At 42.5% G+C, this 25767-nt stretch overlaps 2 protein-coding genes across 12 annotated transcripts in view; one reads left to right on the plus strand and one right to left on the minus strand.

Annotated features, from left to right (window-relative positions):
- Positions 1-25767, minus strand: part of CTNNA3 (catenin alpha 3) — a 421074-nt gene that overhangs the window by 245209 nt on the left and 150098 nt on the right. The window lies entirely within an intron of this gene.
- LRRTM3 (leucine rich repeat transmembrane neuronal 3) overlaps positions 1-25767 on the plus strand; it is an 87530-nt gene that overhangs the window by 22894 nt on the left and 38869 nt on the right. For 2 of the 4 annotated variants that reach the window (XM_038140216.1, XM_038140217.1), the window contains exon 2: positions 15692-15742. The exons of the other annotated variants lie outside the window; for them this stretch is intronic. In XM_038140216.1, coding sequence (XP_037996144.1) covers positions 15692-15697 — 6 coding nt within the window. In that variant the 3' untranslated portion in view covers positions 15698-15742. The remainder of the gene's footprint in view (positions 1-15691; positions 15743-25767) is intronic. 4 annotated transcript variants of the gene reach the window in all.

Genomic DNA, 25767 nt, shown 5'->3' on the forward strand with positions numbered 1-25767 from the left:
AAAGGGAGTTGAGGGCAGCCTGATAACCTCAGCAAACACCTTTAACCTCAGCAAACAACTTTACACTCTTAATATGCCCCTGAAGCAGCACAGGTCAGTGAAGAATCGCGGCTCATGCCCCTTCTGCTAGTTTCACTCTGTTTAAGAGTGTGTAATGGACACAGCAGTGCTTGTCCTAAGGTCTCCAGGAGCAGCTTTCCCAGGATAAGTGTCAGTGCGAGTATGTTGTTTTTTAGCAAGTGTTGTTTTGCTTGACAGTACTAACACTGACTGCAAGAACAACAATATATAACTGCCTTATGCCTTCCTATTCTGATAGTGTTCCACACATCAAAGCTTGCAGAGCCCATGGGAAAGAAGCCAGTGACCATTAACCTTCACTTTATTTTATGCTTTTATAATTTCAGGAGTTTAGTTTAAGGCTTGCAGCCTTCAGGGCTGCAAAGTTGACACTGGAGTAAAATACAGCAAAGCAGCAAATGTTTAGCATAAGTTGGAAGAACTTCTCCTGAGTCCCCATGTCATTTCTCCCAGCTCTAATGCAAACTTTATTTCAGGGGATTTAACAATTTTTTTCTCGAGTCGAAGTAAATGCACCAGAGATGCTTTCTGCTTTTGTAACAAAGAAATACCTCCTGGATTGAGAGTGGCCAGTTCACTAAGAAGTCACACTGAGTAGACAACACCTGACTGTCTTCCAAACCCTGAATTTCTTGTCAATGGACAAGATGAATCAAGGCTGGAGGGACGGCCAGGACAACACATTCATATCTTTGTTTCTACCACCCATATGAACCCAGCTGAAAACCCTATTGCTGTTAAAAAGCCTTCATGGTCCCCTTTTCTTTGACTCAGACTGCTCCACTGAAACTCACAACAAAAGCTGACACTCAAGACAAAAACACCTACCAAAGGGTAAGTGTGCCACAAAATCTCAGGACAAAGCTTAGTGAGAACCCATTTGCCTGAGGACTTTGAGGGTATGGTTACCATAAAGTCATGAGGGTGTTTCAGAAAGTTTACCCATCATACATCATTCACACAGCAGAGCATTCTCAAAGGCGAGTTGAATTCCACAGACTCCCATATGCTGCACTTTGTAAATCATACTGGCATGAAAGTAGGACAGTAGTGTCATGCTGACAAGAGGCCTTAGCATTTAAGAATTTCCTCGCTAAATAAGCTTGACTTGTGGTGACTGCAACCAATCCACTCCCCCCAGCATCAGCTTTGCAGCACAACCTTCCCTTGCCAGCACAGAGCAGCTGAGAGTGCCCTTCCACAGCACCAGGGCCTGGCTGCAGGAGGGGACACAACTGCTCCTGCCCAGGAGCTGCACAGGAACACCAAGAGCTGCACTTCACCTGCACCCTAGACTAGGCAGACACGCAGCATTATTCCTGTTAAAACTACAGTCTCTTATTCAACTTACAGAATCATTTAATTTAAGATTTATAAAACTTAAAGACTGTACAAGGGGCAAGACAAGGCAGCAGTGCAGAGAAGGATAGTTTCATCATAAACAGCTCTTTTTGCATTCTGTTTGTCAAAGGCTTGACTGACTAAATAAGAGCCATTAGCAAACTGCAGCAGAGAGCCAGCAGGCCACTCTGCAGTGCAAGGAAGGTGGCACCACTGATTGTTTACATCTCCTACAAATCAGGGTCGGGGAGTTCAGGCCATCTTGACCTGCAGGTGAAAAACAGATAATAATACACTTTGTGTCTTGTCCCAGAGTCTCCTCAGGGAAAAGAGCCTTGAGCCAACACACAGTGTCAGAAGGGTTGGGTTTTTCTGAGTGTTGCATGCTGCTGGCTCCCAGTAATGAATTCTGTCAGCCTTGTACTCCACTGGCATTCCCTGCTCCCTGCTCCGGGGGGAAGGCCTGGCACAGGATGCAGTGTTCCCACACGTGCTGCTGCTCAGACAGGGCACTGCTCGCCACTTCCTCCCAAACCAAAGGAGGCCAAAACCCACCAAATTATTTTCATTTTCCAAGTCAAGTCAGTCCCCCAGTGAGCCAAATATCTGTTGTAAACTTTGCTAACCTTCAATTTGTTTATGTTCTCAGAACTTAGTACATAGGGACATAAGGATTTCTTCCAGATTATATCCTCTATAGGAACTCTACATATCTTTCATTGCTTTGCTTGGTGAATGCCAAAATCAAAGCCATCAACTTGGAAAATATTTTCCTTATTTGGAGTTTTAGTAGCAAATATGGAAAAAAAAATAATTTTCCAGTAATTCCAAACTGGAAATAAACAGCTCATCAAGTCAGTTATCTATCAATTAATAAATTAAAGATTATAACATTTCTCCTCAACTGCTTCAACAATAGAATTAATTACTTCTAATTAGAAATAAATGTCACTTCTTGAAATACCTCAACATCAAAAATGCTGAAGCACCTTTCATTAGAGAGTCTCAAAACACTTTGCAAGACATTATCAATGCCATTTCTACAGAAATGGGGGTCTTTTCAGGCCATGGCAGCACTGGGAGCAGATGCTCAGCCTCCCACAGCCATTATTTTAGTGATTGTTTTCTTACTCACAAAGAAAGTGGAAGCTGGGCGGGAGACATGAGTCATGTGAAGTGAGAGCACAGCATCATGCAGCAGCAAGGGAGCAACCCCAGACACCTCCACCCAAATTTAGAAAGGTACAGAATTTCCTAAACTAAAATATAACCTTAATCCCATAACAGCAGACTTCCACAAATGTTGCTTGAAACCTATAGCCTGTCAAGCCATAAAATACAATTACTCAGTGCTTATAATCACCATGTAGCCTGTTGTGGTTTGGCAGGCCCTCCTCCAGTGGCAAACATTAAACAGATGATGGTGGCCTGCAGAACTTTGGGGAAACATAATGCCTGACAGCAGAGCAACACTGCATGGAAAAGCACTGTATCACCTCCAACAAAATAAACAAGCCAGAACTCTCACAAGATTCATACCAGCAATCATCACCACCAGAATAAACAGAGGGTTTCATTTTGCTAGTTTTAAAAGGCTTATTCCACTTGGTGAATTATGGCTGTTTTTTCTAAAGTGGCTCCTAATCTGATTGCTCAGAGATTTATGTACAGTCACAAGGTTGGGAAATTATTATTGGGAATGTCTATTCAAATGAGAACTTTCTGAAAATTGAGATAGGGACTAAAATCAGATTTTATACTTCTCATTTAACAATCTATTATTAATAAGCTTTTTAATTTATGTCAATGGAAATAATAACTTCGTATTCACAGTGCCAGACAAAATTCAGTTCCATTGCTTAACCGTATTTGTCCTTCCCAAGATGACTCAGCAAAAGCATATTGATGCTGTGCTATTCATTCAAAAAGACCTCAGCCTTAAAAAACAACCCACTTTTATCCCAGTGTTTATATCAGCACCAGCAAGTAGCACTGACCACGCCTGTCCATGATAAACTGATGAAATCCAGCTGAAATGAAAATAAGCAGTGACCCACCTGGTAATGACCACCTCACCCCTACCCTCCACCACTAATAACACATGTGGAAATGAAAGATGTGTCCAAAACTGGACTACACCTAGGAACGTGCTACCCCACATCCTCCACAGCAGCAGCAGCTCAGGAGAGTTCTCCTACATTCCCAGATGGGGTCAAACTGCCAAAGGCTGCTTTTCCCCAGGATGGGGAGGTATAAACTGTGTTTTACAGGCTGAAAATTCTGATCCAACTTCTGGTGACCCCACTAGCATCACAAAGGATGAGAGGTGACCCTGGAGAAACTCAGAATCAAACCAGAACAGATGCCAAAGGGAAAACTGTTTTCATTCCATTGTGCCTCTGTTTAAAAAGCTCAGATCAGGATGATACAATAACCTGCCTCGACTGCGAGGATGTATTTGCATCAGCACACACAACTGCAACACCTCACAAAGGAAGGAATTCATACACAGGCCATTGAACTGTTTGTGCTTTCTCCTGAACCAAGGATATCACAATCACAGTAGGAAGTGTCATATCAGACATGCCTAGCAGGCTTTCTGACTGGGTGCAACCTGTGTATAACAAGTAGAAACAAACACATACAAAAAAAAACCCAAAAAAAAAAAAAACCAAAAAACAACAGCAACAAAAAAAAACCCCACCCAAACAAAAACCACAAAAAAACCCCACAGAAAAACCACAAAACCAAAACCAAAAAAAAAAACCAGAAGAAAAAAGCTTATGATAGTTTTATGTCTTAGCCCTTAACATACCCATGAATGAATGTGGATCATGTATTATACTTCAAATAACACACTTGTAAGTGTTCTCATCATACACATAGAAATGAAATCTTTTATACAGTATTTCCACTAAAACCTTACCATCACAGAGGTCTGGCAGCAAGTTCTACAGATGAATTATGGACTGTGAATAAAAATATTTTAATAAGCCATTTTAAAATCAATTCCCTGTCCCTTGAATCAACTGCTCCAAAACATTTTCCTCAGCAAACTCCAAACCATTTCTCTTTCAACTAATCTTCCTTGGTAATAGGTAATTAGAATTGACCACAAACTCAAGAATAAAAGGCAAAATATTTACACAAAGGCATTATTAATGTACTCTTAACAAGCCTTTTGAACTGTGTCCAGAAGGACACAACATAGTCTTTTTTCACTGATAACACTTTGTTAAATACTAACAGCAGAGGTCTGTCATTAAAATCATTCCTACCATTGCCAACAGAGAATATTCACATTTGTGAATTGATTCTGCTTGGTAAACTTGTGCTCGTTCACATAGCTTTGCACAGTTCTGGAAGGTCCTGCTTGCATTCCTAGGTCTGGAAGGTCCTGCTTGCATTCCTGCTTGCATTCCATTGACTGACCCAAACAATTTATATTACCTGCACATTTTGCCATTTTCCCTTTCCCAGAGACTTCAACTTACAGCACATGAATCTAACCTGAATACCTGAGGGCTCCCTGCTGTTAACCTTTTGCCATGTGGAAAATTGACACCTCATTTCTTCTCTGTCTTCTGTCTCCAGACAGTTCCTACCACAGTAGAGTAGCTCCCCTTTCACTTCAGCAACGTTTAGCTTCCCAAACAGCCTCTTATGATGAACGCTAGCAAAGGCTGTCTGAGCCCAATAAATTCTGTCAATGTGCTCTTCTTTACCCTGGCAGACAGCGCTGATGAGCTGTTGTGGTAGAGCTGCCCTAGAAAGAAAATATTCTCTGGGCTGGTGCTACTTGAAAGCACCTAAGATAGCAGCAGTTACCTCCCCCCATTTACCCCAGCCCCTAAATGACATTTAGGAGACTGATGAAGTGCAGCTTTGTGCAGTAGGTCAAGTATCTGCTGTTCATCCCCCAGGGAGCGCAGCTGGATTTCCCAGCGGCGGTTTGGAATTTCTCTTTATGCCGAGTTCAGGGGTGCCCGTAATCTTATCCTTCATTTCGCTGTTTTCTGATTTAACTGTGCTTAGTGCTGGTTTATAACAGGACATGCTTCTGTTAGCCTAGACACACTCCAGAGCACTCAGGCTCTGCAGGATGTAAAGATCCAGCTGCTCTCTTCAGCCACACACGCTGGACTAACCCCGTGGGGTCTGTCCCAGAGCTGTCACTGCGCAGGCAGAGCACAGCCAGCAGTTCTTTCACTTGCCCCTCAGAAAGCACTGAGATGAATATGAAAACAGAGAATTGTCATGCTAAAAACTATCCTTCGGTAACGGGTGTAGAATCAAATTTGATTAGGGTCTTATTGTACAATGCAGCAGTGTGTAAATTGCACAAATTAAAATCTATTTGTTTGTGGCTGGCAAATGGCAGTGCATGTAATACTAGACACAAACAGCATGCAAGTTTACAAGCATAGCAAATGCTCAGATAAAGGCAGAGTTACTTCAAGTAATTTTTGTTATTCTGACAATCCATGCATGACTGCCTCCAGAGTATACCAAAAAGAGAAGAAAAATAACATGTAAAATATTTGGCTATAAAACACATATGAAATCTGTCACATTTTTTGTTTATCTTATTAAAACACCATCTTATGAAAATTAATACTATCTTATCTGAACTATTTTTCCCTAAAAAGAAAAATGGCCTCTTTATCCCACAAATAAATTCACACAGATGAACATGCACTAAGTAAACATATTCTTAGACACCCTACACATATAAACCCAGGAGCCACTGCTTATTAACCACAATAATTAAATACCATTAAATGGTATCCCCAGATGTTTTCCTGGCACAACAATCCAAACAGAACTTTTTTGGAATGCTGCTCCACATAAAAAGACACAGGCCTGTGTGCTCACACAGTAGCTGGGTACCAAACCCTGGGCTGGGCACTGTCCCTGCTATTCCCGAGGTGTGGTACTGGCACAGGGGCTGAGGGGGAGAAGGACTGGCAGCCACCCTGACCTTCATGGGAACAAACTCCTCCCTAAATTATGAAGGTTCTACTGTCATCCACTCGTACAAATCCACAAATGAGACACACTGTCATCCTAGTGGCATGAATAGTCCTGCTTCACTCCATCAAGCTGAATGAGGTGATGGATGTTCTTGAAGTAAAATTTAGATGACTACTTCATTAGGGGTTTTTTTTAAAGATTCAGGTTTCCATTGGCAATTTCCCTTTAGGTGGCTAGAACAGGGATTTAGAAGTTTAGCTCTGGTTTGAACATCGTCCATATATGTTCTCCCTTCACAGTTCCACCTAATGCTCATTCTTAATGTACTTCATTATCTGTAGATGTATATTTGGAAAAGGCATACCCTTCCAGCATACCAAGCCATTATAACATATCTGTTGAGAAAAGCTTCAGAAAATTGCCTGATGTGCAAAGGCAGAAGTGTAGCAATTTCCACAGTAATAAAATGAAGGCCTTTATTTACAAAGAAATAGAGCAATATCTATCTTGCAGGTGCTATCAGAGCAGGGGTTATTTTTACTTTCTGTAATAAACTTAAGCAAACAAAATTTAAATGAAAAACCATTTGCAACTAGGTTACAGAAATTTTAACGTAATAAGGAATATTGTGAGTTCATTGCCTGCTATTATCAGATGAGGATTAGGTGTGTTTGTGCTAAGGCTTATTTGTCCTTACAGCCCTGTGGAAGGTTTAATATTCTTTCATTTCTTTAATAAATCAGCTGTTCTCTTCTTGCACATAAAATGTTACATACTTGTAAAACAGCATCTGGTGGAGAGAGAAAGGAGGGGATGTGATTGGCATAGGAGTCCAAAATCTGCTGTTGCTCAAAATCCCATTTTATTATACAGCTTTAAGCATCCACTGCAAAAGCGAGACTGAAGATTTGCTTGCATTATTCTCTCCATGATACATTATTGACAGTAACAGCTACCATTATTTGGGGAAGTGATTTGGACAAGCTTCCAGAGCAAAGAAGCATGGAAAAACATTTCACCCTAATTGTTTGGGGTTTATCCTTCACTAGCCAGTGAAGCATTCTCTTTCCTCACAGACTAAACCACAGTTCCCACTTGTCCTTCTATCACTTGCCTTGTATTTCTACAGTGAAACCAAAACACTACCAAAAATGTATCAAATGCTGTCAACAAACAGCATTTCTCACAAGGTTCAGGGCAAGTCTTTATGAGGTTCAGGGCAAGCCTTCAGCCTCTGTGTCTGCAGCTCAGCTCAAAATCCATCACCAAAAAATATTAACTAATACTGACTCAAGAACAGATTTAAGCTGCCGAGTGAAACAAAATTCATTGGAGTCACCTGCTCCCATAACATAAATCCATAATAAAGCACAGACACTCACCAGTCTGACTGCAAAATTCATCTGAGTATCAACACTTGCAAAACGAGCTGAGAACCCCCAGAGAAAGAGACACACGTGGGGAGACTTTATGTCTCCTTTTCCCCACAGGTAGAAAATGCACTGGCCAAAGTCAAAGGTGACGCTGTGTCAAAAAAACCCCTAACCAAATATGTATGTGTTTCTATACAAATGCTGAGAAGGTTAAAAAAGAGATGGGTAGACTACAATGCCTACCTGTAAGTATGTTTTGAATAATATCAAACACTTGGAGCAAAGACATAATTATTGGTATTTTAGTATCTAGATAAAGGATTTAAAAAATGCAATAACTCATGTCAGTACGTGTCAAGAAATCATGTCAGAATCATGTCAAGAAATTGTATCACAAATATCTTAGACTCGTATCAGAGCTTGGTGAAATGTACCAACAAGAAAAATAGAATCTCTACAAAACTTCAAGTCCATGCTCAAATACAGGAAAAATACATTATTAAGGACAATCTAATCTTTTTCATTTGAGAAGAGCAACCCTGTTGTGTGCAGAGAAACTGGAATGATTGCTAGCACAGGAAAACAGCAGTAATGGTAGGGTTTCATTATTTCCGACATGCTGTGTGACAAATCTGATCTGTAGATTGTACTTCAGGGAGTGACAAAAAGGGGACCCGCTAAAAAAAGCCAACTTGTGACACAGTCACAGTAGTGTCAAGATCCTCATCAGACCCTGATACAGTAAGATTCAATATCTCTAAAGTAGACAAAAGTTTTTTAAAAATTCCACTTGATTTTAAAAAGGTGGTGTAACTGAAAGTGAAAGCTTGTTAAAATAAACAAAATTTCAAATGTTAAGTATTGGCAAGTATGTGGAAGTTATGTAAGCACAGCATACTAGGAGGTGAGCATGTACCACTCACCTGAAAGAACCCTGCTGAAAGGCTAACAGCAAACCAGCCATTGAAAGGCAGGTTAGGAAAGGGTATTAGCAACAACAGCATCAGAAAAGATCATGGCATATGCATGTAACAGAAAGGAATATAAATCATGGCAGGTTAGCTGTAAAAAACACAGTATGACAGGCCACAAAAGACTTTAAGTAGACAGAATTGCATCACTACAACAATCTTTAACACACCCTCACCATTATGTCAGGAGCAGGATGGCTGCCAGAGTCTGTGGGATCAAGCTGGACTACCCACAGAAAACACAGTGACTGTACAAAAACCAGATGGATCCTTTTGCACATTCAGTACGGAAAATCGCTGGGAGGTTTCCAGGCATGAAAGAGTGATGCAGCTGAAAATGTGACCAAAAATGAACTGACATTTTATTGCACAGTAAATTGCAATAGTAAACTGTAAGAACTCATGAGGACCAGCTATAATTCACCAAGCAATTCACAGATAAAATAATAACCTAATAATATACATTCTAATACTTTAGAACCTCACCAGCATCAAAAGAACACAAGGCAGCACAACTGACAGTGTCTTATTAAGAAGCTTTGACCACAAGGACCAGTACAGGTAACATCCATCCAATGTGGATTGTGGGCAGGAGCAACAAGAAAGGACCAAAGTAATAGGCAAATGGACAAGTACTGTGTCAGTTATGCTGGACAAAGGGTAAGGGAGAGTTTTTAAAAGAAAATTCATACCTCACAAAGCTATTGAAACTTTATGTAGGACTCAAACAAGAGCTGGGAGAGCTTTACAACTAGTTCTTAATTAAAAGATCTAGCAGCCTATTAAAATTATATCCGTGGAGAGACTGACTTGTAAAATGTAGAATCAAAACTGGCACATACAGAGAATAAAATCCAGCTTTCTGGACTCTCAATGCCACCTGTCTCACCTGGGATTTTCAGAGGTTAACAGGACTGGGCACCAGTGGGTAATTCTTTAAGTACTGGAATTGAACATTTTCTGACATGCTTCTGTGACAAAGGGAGCTCCAGCCATTCCACTAACAACTTCCTCCCAAGTCACTTTGCTATTTCAAGGTGAATTGATTCCCGGAATGGTGTCACTTTTCTGCTTGAACATTGTAATTATACAAATCCAAGTTTAATAATCCAAGCTATTCAAGTTTAAAATAGACACATTGTTTTTCTTTTGCCATCACTGTTTCCCTACCTTCAAAACCCCTCCAGCCGTGATTTACCCCAGTCCCATGTATCCACAGCTGACACCATGACAGACACCTCACACAAAGACGTTTTTAAAGTCTACAGCATGAAAGAAAGTCTCCAGGCAGGGAAGGTCTATGACCTCTCCCTTTCCCCAAGCAAAGGGAAGCCTGTATGAGAGCTGTAGCCCAAGAGAGGCTGAAGCAGGAGCTCACCGAAGGTAGAAGGAGATGGGTGGGGGACCCTCTGTTACAAAGATCCCTCGGAAGCTCTGCTTCTACTTTTCAATGCCCCTCTCCTCCATAGCCAAGCTCTGCCCCGTTCAGGAGGCAGCTCTTTTCCTTCTCCCCTTAACGTGTCCCCATCAAGGCACACAAGGTCTGCACTGCATGGCCCTGGGAGCTGTACAGCCCTGGGAGCTCCCATGGCCCTGGCAGCTTTGAAAGCAGAAGGGAAGGCAAGAATAAAGTCAAGAGTGTGGGGAGAGAGCAGGGAGTAAGTGGAGAAGTAGGACAATGAAAAGGGGAATCCAAGCACTTGTAGAGACACAAGGGAGTTAGAAGAACCAGGTGACTGCAGCTGTGCAGGTGAACGCAGTGAGTACAGTGAGTACTGCACTGAGACACAGGCATGGGGCTGCCCTCTGCTTCTCCTTGCAGCAGTTTCTCCTTTGGAAGGGCACTGCCTTCATCAAGATCAGGCACAAAAGCCTTAGAGACTCACTAAAGCCCTGCAGTTTTATAAATCTAAACAAAAGTGCCTGGTGTGTCCTGCATACACTTCAAAGGAAAAAGAAATTACAAATGGATCTTGAAATCTGTGCTAAAAAGCAGGAGTGTAGAAAACAAGTCATACACCCACTCTTTCCAAAACCAACCCTTCACAGCCACCATCTCCAATCACTATTTCCTTAAACAGACCCTTAGTGGAAATGAAACAAATGGATTTAGGCTAGTTTTAAAGCTACACCCTCAATGCCTACAAGCTGTACTGTGTGCTCAGCCTTGGAGAACGCCTCACATCCATGGGTACCACTGACCCCCGTGTGAGCACATGCCCTGTGTGCAGGCTCTCCATGGCAGCTGTGCTGCCACTGCCTCAGCAGGCTGCAGCTGGAGACCCCAACACTCCTGCTGTTCATGCCTGCCCACCCTCCAGCCTTTAACACAGCCCTGGGCCAAGAAACCCCTCCACTGCTGGGAGGCTGCTCAGGACACTGCAAGCACGGCAGGCAGGGCATCCCTTTCCTGCCCAGGCATGTTGGGCAGCTCATAGTTAAACCTTCTGCTGCAAAGCTTCTGAATATTTTTATATTAACTTCTACCAGACAGTTTTTGAGCAGCTCTACTTATGGACTACCACTGTGACTTCCAGCAGAAACATTCATTTAATATGCTATGCTAGTACTTCTCTTACAACAGTAAGGGAGCAAAGAAAAAGCTTTATAATGCAGAAGAGATCTGGATTTAGCAATTAAACCTTCATTTGTATTTCATTTAGCAATATGAGAATTCAGCCAGCATCTTCAGAAGGCTTTTAATATAGCTGCATTAATGCACAGCTCGTAAGCCAGCAGTGCTTTCGTTTAACCAAGTACTCTAGTGCAGCTACAGCTGCCGCCTCAGCTGGTGCACGGGGAGAACATTCCCTTGGTGTGACTGGTTTGTCCCATCAGCTTCAGGGACATACAACAGAAGCGGCTCCAAATGCAGCTTCAGAAGAGCTGGAACATGACACTTGTTCCTAATCAGAAGCAGATGATACATACAACACAACTGTATACATACAACAATTTCAAACATACATTCAGTGACCCAGCATTACTGTTCAGAGAAGCAAGAGTAGAACATGAAGCAATTTCTATGTGAAAACAAGAGTCTTTCAAAATACAGGGATGACTAACCCGTCTGTTTTTTATGCTTTGAAAATTACTTAGAACATAAAAAGGAATGATGTAGTGTTTCCTCTAAAGCAGAAAGGAATAATGACATTGGTGACATCATGATATTAGTCAGCTACAGAAAGGGCCCCGTGTCCAGAGTGTCTGAGAAAGCCAAACCATTAAGTTTGAAAAAAAAATCTGAGGCAGATTTTTGCTCAGAAAGATGCTTATGAGATCCATATTGCCTCATTATACAAATGTAAATGCAAGGATCCATAAAATATAAAGATTAGCTCAAGGTACGTGGTCCCTATCAGCAGTGCAGTAGAAATCCATCCTGCTTGCAGGAACAAACCTGCTGCACAGGAGCTCTGCACACAGACACAGCCTGCATTTTCTTCTCACATTTAGGATTGCCCAAATCACGCAGATCTTCCAGAACAGCCTCTTAAAATTTATTCCTTATTACCAACCCCTCTTCTGTCAGCTTCCCATACATTTATGAGTGATAATGCTTTCCTGGCCTGAGTCACAAACTTATTCCTTTAAAACATTTTACATCTGTATGCAAGCCAAACTGGCTATCTTCTTGAGCAGTCAGGAAACTTGAGTCCTCCCACATGACTCACCCAGATAATACTACTATAATAACATCCTTTTTTTTTTTAATATATTTGGAATTAAACATCAAGACAGAGCAATTATTTTATTGATCATCAATACTGAAAACAATAATACAAATGAAAATTTTATTTATTTGGCATTAGAATCCACCCTCCCAACATTGCAAGATCAGCAATAACAGTACAGAGCAAATGATTTGTTGTGAAGAGTTTTCCCACATCCAGAGTTAGTCAGGGCTTGTGTTTCCTTCCAACGTGCTGCAAGCTGTTATACAGAAGAAAAGGCTGCAGTGCCAGACTGTGATGCTCTTACTTATACTGGCTAATGAGAACCACTGGTGTTTCCTGAAACTCCTATGAGCACTTGTGTCCACAGGAGCTAAGGACACCATTGTCTGAGTCTGAAAACAGAGAAGACTGGGAATAGAATAGAAAAAATTCCCTTTTAGGACAAACCAAGCTCCTGCACATTTGAAGTCTCTCCTCCAGCCTGGAGAACATAGTCTAAGGAAGAGCATTTCAGGGAGGGGAAGCAGCAGCACCTGTGCTGGGACAGCAGAGACCCCCAGGAGTTGTAGAGAGTTCTCACTTTAAAGGGGTTCCCTCACGGAACACTCTGAGGTCCGTCATGTCCCTGGGAGCACTGCTAAGGATTCCCTTCTCCAGAGGGAATCTGCACTTAGTCTGACAAAGCACCAGTGAGGTTTTCACACCCTTTTTGTTCTAGGAAAAGATGAAGACAGATCATTTCGCTATTTTCCCTGTGCCTGGGACACTGTTTTAGAAATATTTTTTAGAAAATCAGCTCTTAAGCCCTGGGCTGTGCCTATGACAGGCAACTAGAGAGAGACAGAGTGTTGGGTGACTTTGGTGTGGTGTTTTTCATTAAATCTGTTCTTTTCAAAGCAGGTAGAGCTATGATTTCAGGTTTATCACCCTGTTCCAACAGTGTCTTAACTATCCAGTTACGCACTCTCTTTCTCAAATAACTTGCTTCCTTTCATCCAGCTGATGATGTTTCATTTTCAACATAACAAAACATAACCACATTTCTCTGTGCTTTTGGTTTCCTTTTTTTAACAATGTCAGCTTTCAAAAGCAACTGCAGTGCAAAGCTCCTGTCTAAGGTTCCTGATAACCCTTCTGGCTGCGAACTACAGCAGCGCTGAGAGCAGGCACAAAGGAGCAGAAGGGAGCTGCCAGGGGTCAGCAAGGGAGCAGACAGGAGGGAAGGAGCAGTGCTGGAGGCCCAGAGCACCAGGGCAAGTTCCAGGGAAAGAGAACTGAGCCTTCAGCCAGATGCTGCTGCTGACAAGGCAATCCAAAGTTTATGTCATGTCTCCAAGGCCTTCAGGAAAATTAGCAGAGTAGATAATGAGAGAGAAACTCTTATCAAGGAGGAGAATTTACTGATCATTTCCACTCCAGGCTGCAGCTTCACAGTTACTTCAGACTGACCTAATTCCAGACTGTTGAAGACAACTGTCTGATTTTCTCTCTCCCTTGCTAGACCTGGTACTGAGCACATTGAGCAGGATTTGGGGGGTTTCACACAGGGCCATGATTCACTTGAAAAGTAATTGTTGAGCTTCTTCAAATTCTTAACAAGTTACTGCTAGGCTGGATCAGCTCCTTCCCTTGGCTCAGCCCAAGCACCTCAAGGGAACATTAGATCCAATGAGGGATGAAACCCCATCGGGAGAAGAACTCAGCTCCACCTAGAGAGACAGAAATACCCTGGGTCCTGGGCAGGCCTCCACCTTCACAGCAAGTCCCCGGGTTCTGATGGGGTCCCAGCCTCTGCTGCTTTCCAAGCACTTCATCCTGCTCAGCTCTTTCCCACACAGGAGGCTCCGAGGCAGAAAGGCCCTGTGTGCTACCAGACTGCAAAGAAGCAGTTCCACCATAGCAGTGTGCAGTGCTGACAGATCTCAGGCTTCCAGAAACATGACACAGCTTAGCAAGATGTCAGGAAAGAACATTTGGCTATCAGTATTCCATAAAAAGCCGATTTGGAAAAAGCTGTTCAAGTTCTTGAAATCCATCACTTGTCTATTTTCGGGGTTTTTTCTCATTGTTTCATGTAAGTGTTCAGAACAGACTTCATACTTCTAGGATCTAAAATGGATGTCTTTGTGGTTTTGGGCTAGAAGACCACATGCTTCAGAGATACAAATGGTCAGAAACTAATCTGTGTGACAAATGAAAAGAGGAATCAAATGGCAGCAGCTCCAGTTCTGCAAATCAGTTAGTAATCATTCAAAAAATTAAGTAAGAATATCTTTATAAGCAGAATTGCCATCTTCAGTTGTTTGCAAATAAGCAATTTATTTATTATCAGCATCTGCCCAGACAAGCCATCTTTGAATTTTCTCCTTGGTGTTTCTCAGTGACACTAAATAGTTCCAAGAATTGCCTTTTGGCAATTCTCTAGGCCCTTGCCCCTGCTTAGCTGCTCAAAAGCCACTCCTTCTTTGGGAAGAAATCCTTTCCTGGGAGGGAGCTGAGGCCCTGGCACAGAGCAGCTGTGGCTGCCCCTGGATCCCTGGGAGTGTCCGAGGCCAGGCTGGACACTGGGGCTTGGAGCATCCTGGGATAGTGGGAGGTGTCCCTCTGGCTGTGCCACTGAATACTGAGAGCTCAGCCCTGCAGAGGAAGGTTTAGGAACCTAAGTCAAATTTTGCAGAATTTATCTGGTCATTTCCTGAGCCATAATTCAGACAACTTGTTACCTTACTTATATTGGCCAAGAACACTGAAATATCTGAAAATATCCAGCATTTTCTTGGATCATTGCACCAGACTATTCAGGTACACTCAAATCTAGCCTGGGCTCCTCAGTACTCTCCCAATTTATTAGGCAGCAAGAGAAAGTACTTTATCCTGTAGGCACAGAACACTTATAAACAAGGCTTGTATGAAAGATGATTCTTTGCTTTGTGAATCCCAGTACAATTTGTTGTAGGATGATGAATAATAGAAGTAATTATAGCACATGTCTTAATCTCATCTAAACCAGCTTCTTGGGCTTCACAGAGAAAAAATGAAAAAGTTATAGGAGATCATTTAACAAAGTGGTTTTTGAGATTGACAACATGCAGTCCCTAACATAGCTGCTTTACTGAAAAGTGAAATCAGATTATTCTTAAGAGAAGAAAAAGCCGTATTTTCCCATATTTCTTAACCCCCAGGAAATATCCTTCCCCTTTTCATTTCCTATTAAAATAAAGGTGAAGTTAGTGACTCAAAGAAAACTAATGCTGTAAATTATTGACCTCCATAGGTCTGAAATGATGGCTGGTACCACTGAATCCTTGAAACATGGTTGGAAGAAGTAAGTGGAAAAGTTTTCTACACTACTGTAGAATTTTCTAGTGGTGTGAAAGTGAAGTCTTGTGAAGTCTTAAATATCTGCCTGACAGCATAGACAGAAGTGATCTACAACAACCAAGTTCTATTCAAAAGTAGCTTGCACTGAGCTGACTGATCTTCATTTAACACGATTACTTAGCCATTAATTAAAGTTAGAACTCTCTGCCTTTTCAATGTGAGACTCACTTTATCCCAGAGTGTCTTTTACACTTGATGAAAAATGAAAAGATAATTTCTTCCTGGTTTTTTTATGTAATTTACCACAGTCAACATGTATTTGCTGCAACATTTCATTACGCGGGTTAACATGGAGCAGGGAACACCCTAGCAGTATGTTTATAGAACTTTTTAAATGTCTCTTGAGTTTAAAGAGACAACTGGAGTAAGATGAGTGAAAAATTCATTTGTTCCTTCTCTCTGAGGACAAAGCCATTGTTTTCTTCAGTGGGAAATGAAGAGAAAAGCAGGGAAACAGCTTTGCAAATGAGAATGTATAGAGGCCTAATTTACAAAAATAAAGCAGAACAGTTAATTCCATTAACCTCTGCCAAAAAGCAGCTTAGGTAGGATTCTTACAAATCTTAAGCTTCACAGAAGCCCAGAGCTTCTGAGAAGGCTGGATGAGAAGCCCTAGACTGCCTGTAAACACTGCATTCCCCAGCAGAGCTCTCAGCAGCTAAAGGCCCCCCTGGGAGCCTGGAATTGACTGTGCTGCTGCCAAGGGCTGGATAACCACACAAAGGAGCAAACATGGGCACAGTCAAAATTCTGTGCTGTCATATTTACCCAATTAGGAAGTAAATGAGCCACAGTGTAATCTCCCCGTGCAGAGATGAGAGCAGAGCAGCAGCACCTATCTGCATGGAGGGCAAGCACACGCTCACCCTGCTGCCCAAAGGCCACACCATCCTCACACCAGCACGAGGCAAAGGCAAGCACGGTGAACTTCAGAAACATGTCTGCAAAGTGGTTTGGATTTACCATGCGAGCAGGCCTTTGGTTTATACAAAAAGAAATAAGATTCCTTAATTTTAAAATAATACTAAGTTTCAGCAGTGCAAGGCAGCATAAAGTTAAGAGGCATTTATTGCTAATATGCTGATTAACCATCAACCAGAAAAAATTGTCAGACAGAAAAAATCCCCGAGCTCGTAGCATGCTACAATAAATAGAACTGCCTTCAGTGGGAATGCTGGGTGAAATCTAATACAGGACATAGCTCAAGCTGCAAGCCTAAAGAAAGTCTTCCTGCTATTTAATGGGCAAAACTGGTCTCGCTCCGAAATACCTTCCATGAAAGTTAATAAAAGACTTGCCAGTGTTTTGCCATGGGAATTGGACAATGCCTGAGCTTTGTTTCACTGCCAGAGGCTATTAGTCCCTCTCCCTGTGTTTCCCAGAGCACCAGGGAAGGCAGCAGGCAAAGGAGAGAGTGGCTGTGATTAACAAAGGAAACAACCCTCTGAGAAGTTGATTCCCAAAACAAATATCTCGGAAATTCTATGATCCCCCTCTAATAAATCACCCTGAAGGATTTAAAAAATATCTCAGAACAGGTCAGAATAAGGGTTAGAGATATTAAAACTACCTAATCCATAGTGCATGACTATTATGGATACGGGTCTTTAAAATTTATATGCATGAGACATTGTAATCTTTGTTACTTAATTACATTTCAGTAGAACTGTGGATGAATGGGAGCATCTTTAAAATTCTGCCCCACCATTCTAATTAGCCTGGCACACTTACATTTAGGAGGGGAAAAATCAAGAAAACCTGAAAATAATGCTGATGGGAATGATTACATTAAAAATGGAATTGGGGGAGGAAAGAACAGAGACCAGAGTTACCTTCAAGTTGGATAAGCAATTAATATTGGCTCCAGGATATTTTATATAAAGCACAGGAGGTCTGGCAGAATTATTTCACTCAACTGTTGTGAGCTAACACACTGCAGTCAGTTGCAGATACTGCATTTTACGGAAAAGAAAGAAAAAGGTAAAATAATCTAGAGAAAAGAATATTAGAATAAATATTATTTTTAAATTACCTATGATGTGTTGAATCAGTTGCATTTAGAAAAGACTGACAGAAACTACACAACAATCCCCCACTTGACAAAAATCTGTGGCAAAAGGAGTAATAGTCAACATTATCACTAATAAACTGGGGCGGGGGGCAGGGAATGAACAACAGGGGGAAAAATCCAGTTATTTGTCATCAAGATTAGGCTGGGTGACAAAAAGTACTTCTTCAAACTCCATCTGCAGTTTTCTCTTCAGCCTTCTCTCCCAGAACAGCCTTCAGTGCCTCCCCTCCCCAGGGAAGACAGGCTGGTGTGTAGAAAGACCCCTGGGTACAAGCACACTGCTGGGCACTGGAGCAACCACAGTCTGCAGCTCAGAGCAGCTTCCACTCAGTTCCACCCAAGCTTCCAAGCTGCCAGATGTTGGCAGAGAATACATAAGCTTCTTACCAGCCACAAATAAACCCCACAATTTATCCGAGGTTCTACGCAACTTTATTACTTCCGACATTAGGCTATCAAAAATATGAAGTGGTCTTAGGCTAAAGCAATGCAATGGATTACAAATTTGTCAGTGTAAGTAGAAAACTAGGCTTAAAAAAAAAGATTTGCATGTGACACAAAACAGTTTGCTGTACAAATGATACATACAGAGGAAGGTGGAGGACTGCCAGCAGATTAGCAGATGAACAATGAGGATCCAGGACCAAGGAATGACAACATTGCCCTAGAAGTTTCTCTCCCCTGGATCAAACAGTGCAATCAACACTTATTCCAGTAAAGAGAGATTCTAAACTACTAAATATAGAAAACTACAAATCGCAGATTCAGCACAATGAGTAATAAAGATGCCTCAGAAATACAGGAAAAACAGAAGTAGCCAGATATGATGTCATGGAGCTCATTTAAAATCTACCTAAGGCTAATTACAACAGGCCAGGCTCAAGCACCTTTCAGGATAAATCAAGTCTGTCGGCTCATTGCAGGGTAAGGAAACATGGTGAAGGGATAACACGGATTCTCAATTCCATGCGTGTCCCTGAAACTGGGAATAAATTCAGCTTTTCAAGGCACATCCTTCTCTACAGAAATGGCAGAGGTGTATTTCAAGGCAGCTCAGTTAGGAGGCTGCTGGTGTGGCATGGACTTGGGCAGCAGTGACACAGTTCCAAGTGTTTAAGGCATGCAGAGTTGTTTAGAGATGACTGTGACCTTTTGTCATGCATAAATACATATAGTTAGAAGGTATTTAGCTTCTAGAGGCTACAAAAGGATAACATTTAGGACAAGTGATGTGCATGGCACTGAGTTCTGGAGTCCACTTTGATAGCTGATGTGTTAAAGCTAAAAAAACCAAAAAATTGGCCATCTCATCAGGGAGTTCTGAGGTACGGAACAACCTTTCCATTAAGGGACTAAAACTTACAATAACCTTGCCTTTTTAGCATGTCTGCCCCTCAAATCCCAAGAGCAAATGGAACCAGACTTGCCTCTCACATCCCCAACATACAGCACAGGCTCCAGACATAATGGGCAGATTCAAAACTTGATCCTTCCAATGAAAATGGAGTTAAAGATTGCCACATTTACTAAAACCTTTCTGATGTTCTCACCTTCCTTCCACCTGCTGCCAGTGAAATTAATTCAGCAAGCAGATTGTGTAAAGGCAACAGATTATATGAGTTTAGTTTTCCTCCCTTGTGCCATGTACTGTTTCTGCTACCAGCTGGTTGGAAATGCCACCTAGGCAGTCCGGGTGAAATCATGGAAGTTGACAGTACTTTGGAATTCAAAAGCTGCAGAACATGAATATAAAATATGATTAGAAATATCGAAACTGTGAAAGAAAATACAGATGGATTTCCAGAACAGGAGACTTATTATACAAGTCTGTGTGATTAAAGGAAATGTGAACAGACAGGATTTGTCTGAATCAAACATGGCCCTGTAGCACATGGACAGGACAGCCCACCTCATCCATGGGACTTTGACAGTTCTTAGGTCATTCCAGCAGCATTCTATGTTGCTCTTCCAGAGGCCAAAGTGGTAAAAAATGCTCTGAGAAGAACAGCCTTTGTTGTAATACATGTATGTAGATCCTGCAATGCCTAATAGCTGTTCTTTGCCTGGACAATTATGCAAATAAGGCAGGTAATTTGGGAGTTCTCCTGTATCAAGAAGAAACTCCAGTTCTCCATTTGCCCCTATCATGAGGCACTAAAACTGTGACAAATGTCTTATTTACAATGACTGAATAGTTCTGCTTCCTGATCCTTACCTAAATTCTCACTTCACAAGCCAACTGCCGTAGGTCTTGCTACAACCAAACTCCATTCCATGTAATAGAGGAAATAAACTGAAGCAAAGAACTGACCTTTGTCTGTCCTGCAGGTCTCTCTCCTGTACCTAAACCAGGAGAAAGGGTAGGCCTGGCTAATCCCAGCTCAGCTGCTGCTGAGACTGCCCAGTCTCCAGGAGGAGCTGCCACTGGAAAGCTCACGTCGCACAGAAGGGCACTGTGTCTGTGCAGCCTTCCCACCCAGAGCACAGTCCACAGAGCAGCCAGGCCAGGCCTGAATAAAGCACATTAAAGCAGCAGCAGCAGCACACCTAAATACATGCCAGAGCAGCTCTTGGATCAAAACCCTGGACCTGACCAGCAGCTCGAGCTTTGCAATGTCTCAGTGGACAGTTCCAGTAAGAAATATGCTGCAAGCTTTGTGATTCCCCTCTGCTTAGAAGCCTGCTAGATGCAAGCTGGGGAAGAGTAATGCACCCCCATGGGGAGGCAAAGCCAGCCCCACCATGAGGGATTTTGTCACTGCAGGTGGAGGGAATCGCTGTGTGCCCCTGTACCAAAGGGGACTGACAAATGAGGTGTTTGCACAGCACAGCAAAGGTTTTCTGCAAGAGACAAAGTGTCTGTAGCTCTTCACTTTTGTTTCCAGATGTTCTCAGAGTCTTCTCCCAACAGGTGAGAGAGACAGATATGACAGGTATGATAACAGGTCTTGCAGCACTGAGACCACATTAAGGCAATCTGTGAGCAGATCTGAGCCAGACTGATGGCACACATCATCCAGGCCAGAAAACCAAGCACTGTCAGCCAGGAGTGTTCCATGAGTATGGAATGTACACAGAAAGAGAACAGCAGAGACACAATGTCCAGAGAACCTTTCCCCTGTGTCTGACATACCCTCAGACCTTCCAACACTGAAAGCCCCAAACAAAACTTCTCTACAGCCTCCAAAGGTGTTCTCTTCTCCCCAAATGCAATTTAGAAGAATATTGAAACCACTTCATGCTTGTGACAGGCACATTTACCCCAAGCCTCAACATGCTGCGCTCACACGAAACACACCAGTGCTCACACTGGGTGCACACACACACAGTGCTCACACACACAGTGCTTATACACACACAGAGCTCACACACACACACACAGAGCTCACACACACACAGTGCTCACACACACACACACAGAGCTCACACACACACACAGAGCTCACACACACAGAGCTCACACACACAGTGCTTATACACACACAGAGCTCACACACACACAGTGCTCACACACACACACAGTGCTCACACATACACAGTGCTCACACACACACAGTGCTCACACACACACACAGTGCTCACACACACACAGAGCTCACACACACACAGAGCTCACACACACACACACAGAGCTCACACACACACAGAGCTCACACACACACACACAGTGCTCACACACACACACAGAGCTCACACACACACAGAGCTCACACACACACACAGTGCTCACACACACACAGAGCTCACACACACACACACAGTGCTCACACACACACACAGAGCTCACACACACACACACACAGAGCTCACACACACACAGTGCTCACACACACAGAGCTCACACACACACACAGAGCTCACACACACACACACAGAGCTCACACACACACACAGTGCTCACACACACACAGTGCTCACACACACACAGAGCTCACACACACACACACAGAGCTCACACACACACACACAGTGCTCACACACACACACACAGTGCTCACACACACACACAGAGCTCACACACACACACACAGTGCTCACACACACACACAGAGCTCACACACACACACAGAGCTCACACACACACAAAGCTCACACACACAGTGCTCACACACACACAGAGCTCACACACAGTGCTCATACACACACAGAGCTCACAGAGCTCACACACACACAGTGCTTACACACACACAGAGCTCACACACACAGAGCTCACACACACACACACAGAGCTCACAAACACAGAGCTCACACACACACACAGAGCTCACACACAGAGCTCATACACACACAGAGCTCACACACACACAGTGCTTACACACACACAGAGCTCATACACACAGAGCTCACACACACACACACAGAGCTCACAAACACAGAGCTCACACACACACAGAGCTCACACACAGTGCTCACACACACACAGTGCTCACACACACACAGAGCTCACACACACACACAGTGCTCACACACAGTGCTCATACACACACAGTGCTCACACACATACACAGTGCTTACACACACACAGAGCTCATACACACACACAGTGCTCACACACACACAGTGCTCACACACACACAGAGCTCATACACACACAGAGCTCACACACACACAGAGCTCACACACACACACAGTGCTCACACACAGTGCTTACACACACACAGAGCTCATACACACACACAGTGCTCACACACACACACACAGTGCTCACACACACACACACAAAGCTCACACACAGTGCTCATACACACACAGAGCTCACAGACAGTGCTCACAGACACACACAGTGCTCACACACACACACAGTGCTTACACACCTTCCCAAGGGCTGTGCCCCTCTCAGGGACTGAATCCCACCACAGTGCCTTCCCAGAGCCAATCCCACCGCAGATGTGACCAGCACCAAGAGCTGCCATCTTTGTGTGAACACCCCTTGGCAGAGTGCACACCCACTCACTGACTCTGCAGACAGGTTTGCCTTCCTTCACTAACTGTGCCCCAGGAATCCCAGTTGAGGAAAGATACAACATTTCCCAGTAAATTACAGGGAACCACGATCCCCTTCTATTTTGCATACAATTCATTGCTCCGGACTTGGAAAATAAACACATGCATTAAGATTGATCTTCCTTGTAATTACACACCAGCCCTCTTTCTAACTTTATCAGACATTTATCAAACTTTTAGCCGCAGGTTACTTAGGAAATGTCTTATTCTGCTGCCATTATTATTGTCAGGTAATTCAATCAAATTTAATGGCATGATTTGTTTAATAGGATACTACCCAAGACGAGAAAGAATGGATAAATCCAGCTCCCAGTCAGCTTTCTGTCTGGTCTCAGCTGGAATTATGCTTCTGCTAACCACACACACGTTACATGGTAATTTTCTTGCATCCTTCCCCTGTGCTAGCTTTTCAAGTGGTTCTTAATTAGCTCTGGTTTATTTATGAAAGCATATTTTGCCAGACTTTCCCCAAGAGCTTTAGTAAACAGCTATATTAAGCTTGTATTTACTTATCACATCTCCTGTAATGCTTCCAAAAAGGAGGGGGAAGGGAAGATCATTTAGAGGGGCAGAGCTGTGTTTGGGCTCTGAAGGTTACTGCTACTTGTAGTCCATCTCTTAAGCCTCATTTCCGTTGGAAATCATGCTTTTCCAAGCATGTCTGTGTGCAAATGTCCATTTGTCTCCTTTCTCATTGGTTTTTAGCCAAGTAGCCTATTTTGGCCTAATTTAGTGGAATGCAAAGCTCTTAAAAATACAAAAGTCCTATGAATTCTGTGAACGGAATTTGAGAGAGCGCCTGTATGAACATTCCCATAAACACCAAACATCTGGTAAGGCTTTCTTCTCCACACACACTTCAGTAATGATCCTTCCGTGTCCACTTGTCTCCTCTCCTGTCCCTTTTAAGCAGTTTAAAACCTGGTTAAACTGTTTTCGCCTGTTCTGGCCTATTCTGACCCCTGTCTTTTATCTGATTTTTACTTTGGCAAGATAGAAGGTGGCACAGTTTGTGTCATTAAAACTGTAAGTTCTACAGGATAGGCAAATGAACATGAAATTTAAAAACTTTAAATTTTTACAATGCTTGCCATTAAAGCACTTAGAAATTAAATTAAACTAAATTTATCAAAAAATTGAGTTGCAAAAATAATTTTACTCTTTTTTAGATCCCTGAAATTTTCAGAAGTTGGCTGGAAGGAGGCTAAAAGTGAAAAAAATTAAAATATTATTCAATATTTCCCAATTTTAAAAACATATTTATAATTTTTTTTACATTGAACAAAGAGGTTAATGAGAACATTTTTTTAAAGAAATATGCTGACTAAAATATAACTTTTAAATCAACACATTAAAAAAGGGTCATCTAATTAGATGGTACTTCCATTCCACAGTGCCAATGTTCTGTTCAACTGAATGGAGTAAATAAGCTTTCCCCTATTTTTCTGACCTTTTATGAGTTGTCTTCCATGAATAAAACATATTTCTGATAGACACCAGGGTTTTCTAAACAAATATCAATCTTTTCAACTCCTGTGAAGATTCCTCATGCAGACTCCCCACTGCTTCAAAAGAAACCTCCTGCATCTGTAGCCTTCAGTTGTATTTTTGTTTCAGGATATATGAAAGCTAGAAGCTATGGCAGACACAGACAGAAATAAAATAAATATGTACTTTAAAATAAAAAATGGACAAGTGCTACCTCCAAGATTTTCATTAAAGTTCACTGAAGTGAATGGAAAAAACCAACAGCATTGAATCAAGTAGGATTCCACCCACATGATCACACTACTGGATGCTGGTGGCTGAAAGCTTTTTGAAGATTTTGTGTCTCTCAGAGAACCACTTGACGTCTCTTAGAGCCACTTCAACAGCTCATGTTTACATTAAGCACCATTTAGGAAGATTTCTCATAAGTTATCAAACTCTTAGCTGACAAATTTCTCAAAAATGTCCCAGAGCAGTCATTTGCTTACTGTAAGTCAGCATCCCCTGTGGCTGACACTGCGTCCTGTCCAGTGCTGGTAAAGGCCTTTACACAGGAAACTGGCACAAACACAGGAGCCTTGGAGGGAAAGAAGGGACATGTAATGTGGGCACAGGCTTGAAATGTACTCCCATGACGCTTTCCAAAGTCCTGAGAAAGTTAGCTAACTCCTTTCCTTCAACTTCCCCGTCTATAAAAAGGGAATATTAACATTTAACGACATTGAAGGATATGATGAACATTAAGGCTCACTTGTAAACTGCTTGAAGGCTAAAAACACTATCTAAAGGCTAAGGATTATCCCCATCATCAGAAATTCATGGTGTAGCCTTTCCTCCTCCGTACGCATGAAGGCAGGAAATTATCTTACCAAGGAGATTGATGGCACCTGGAAACTGTAGGCAGCCACCCTCTAAATTACAGTGCATGAGTCACTTTAAAGTATTGCAGTTCTTCCCTCAGTGAGACTGTATTGACTCGAGCCAATTGTCAGAAACTGATTCTGAAGATGTTTGTGAGAGAAATTGTTCCTGCAGATGACCTGTAGGCAGTACACAAAGCACCTGGGGCGAAACTCCCAGCGATGGAAGAGCGGCTGGCTGTGTTTCAGGATCCCCATCCCCAAACATGTATTTCAGATCACATCAGACAGAAGCTGTGCTGATGCATTACACCACCTGCAGCACCAGCAAAGCTGGATCCAGGCCTAAATTCAGATCTGTAGCACTATGCTGCTGCATCTCTCCACTCCTTTCTTCCCCATGGACATCATTACCTCTGCACGCCCTGGTGGGAAAAAAAACCAGTCAAGAAACACAACTTATGTTGAAGGTACTGTAACACATCAGGTGGGGAACTGCCCAGACAAAAGAGACTTTCATCAAAAGCAACTTTAGAATAAGAACTA

Source organism: Motacilla alba, chromosome 6, assembly GCF_015832195.1.
Source record: "Motacilla alba alba isolate MOTALB_02 chromosome 6, Motacilla_alba_V1.0_pri, whole genome shotgun sequence".
Classification (NCBI taxonomy): domain Eukaryota; kingdom Metazoa; phylum Chordata; class Aves; order Passeriformes; family Motacillidae; genus Motacilla; species Motacilla alba.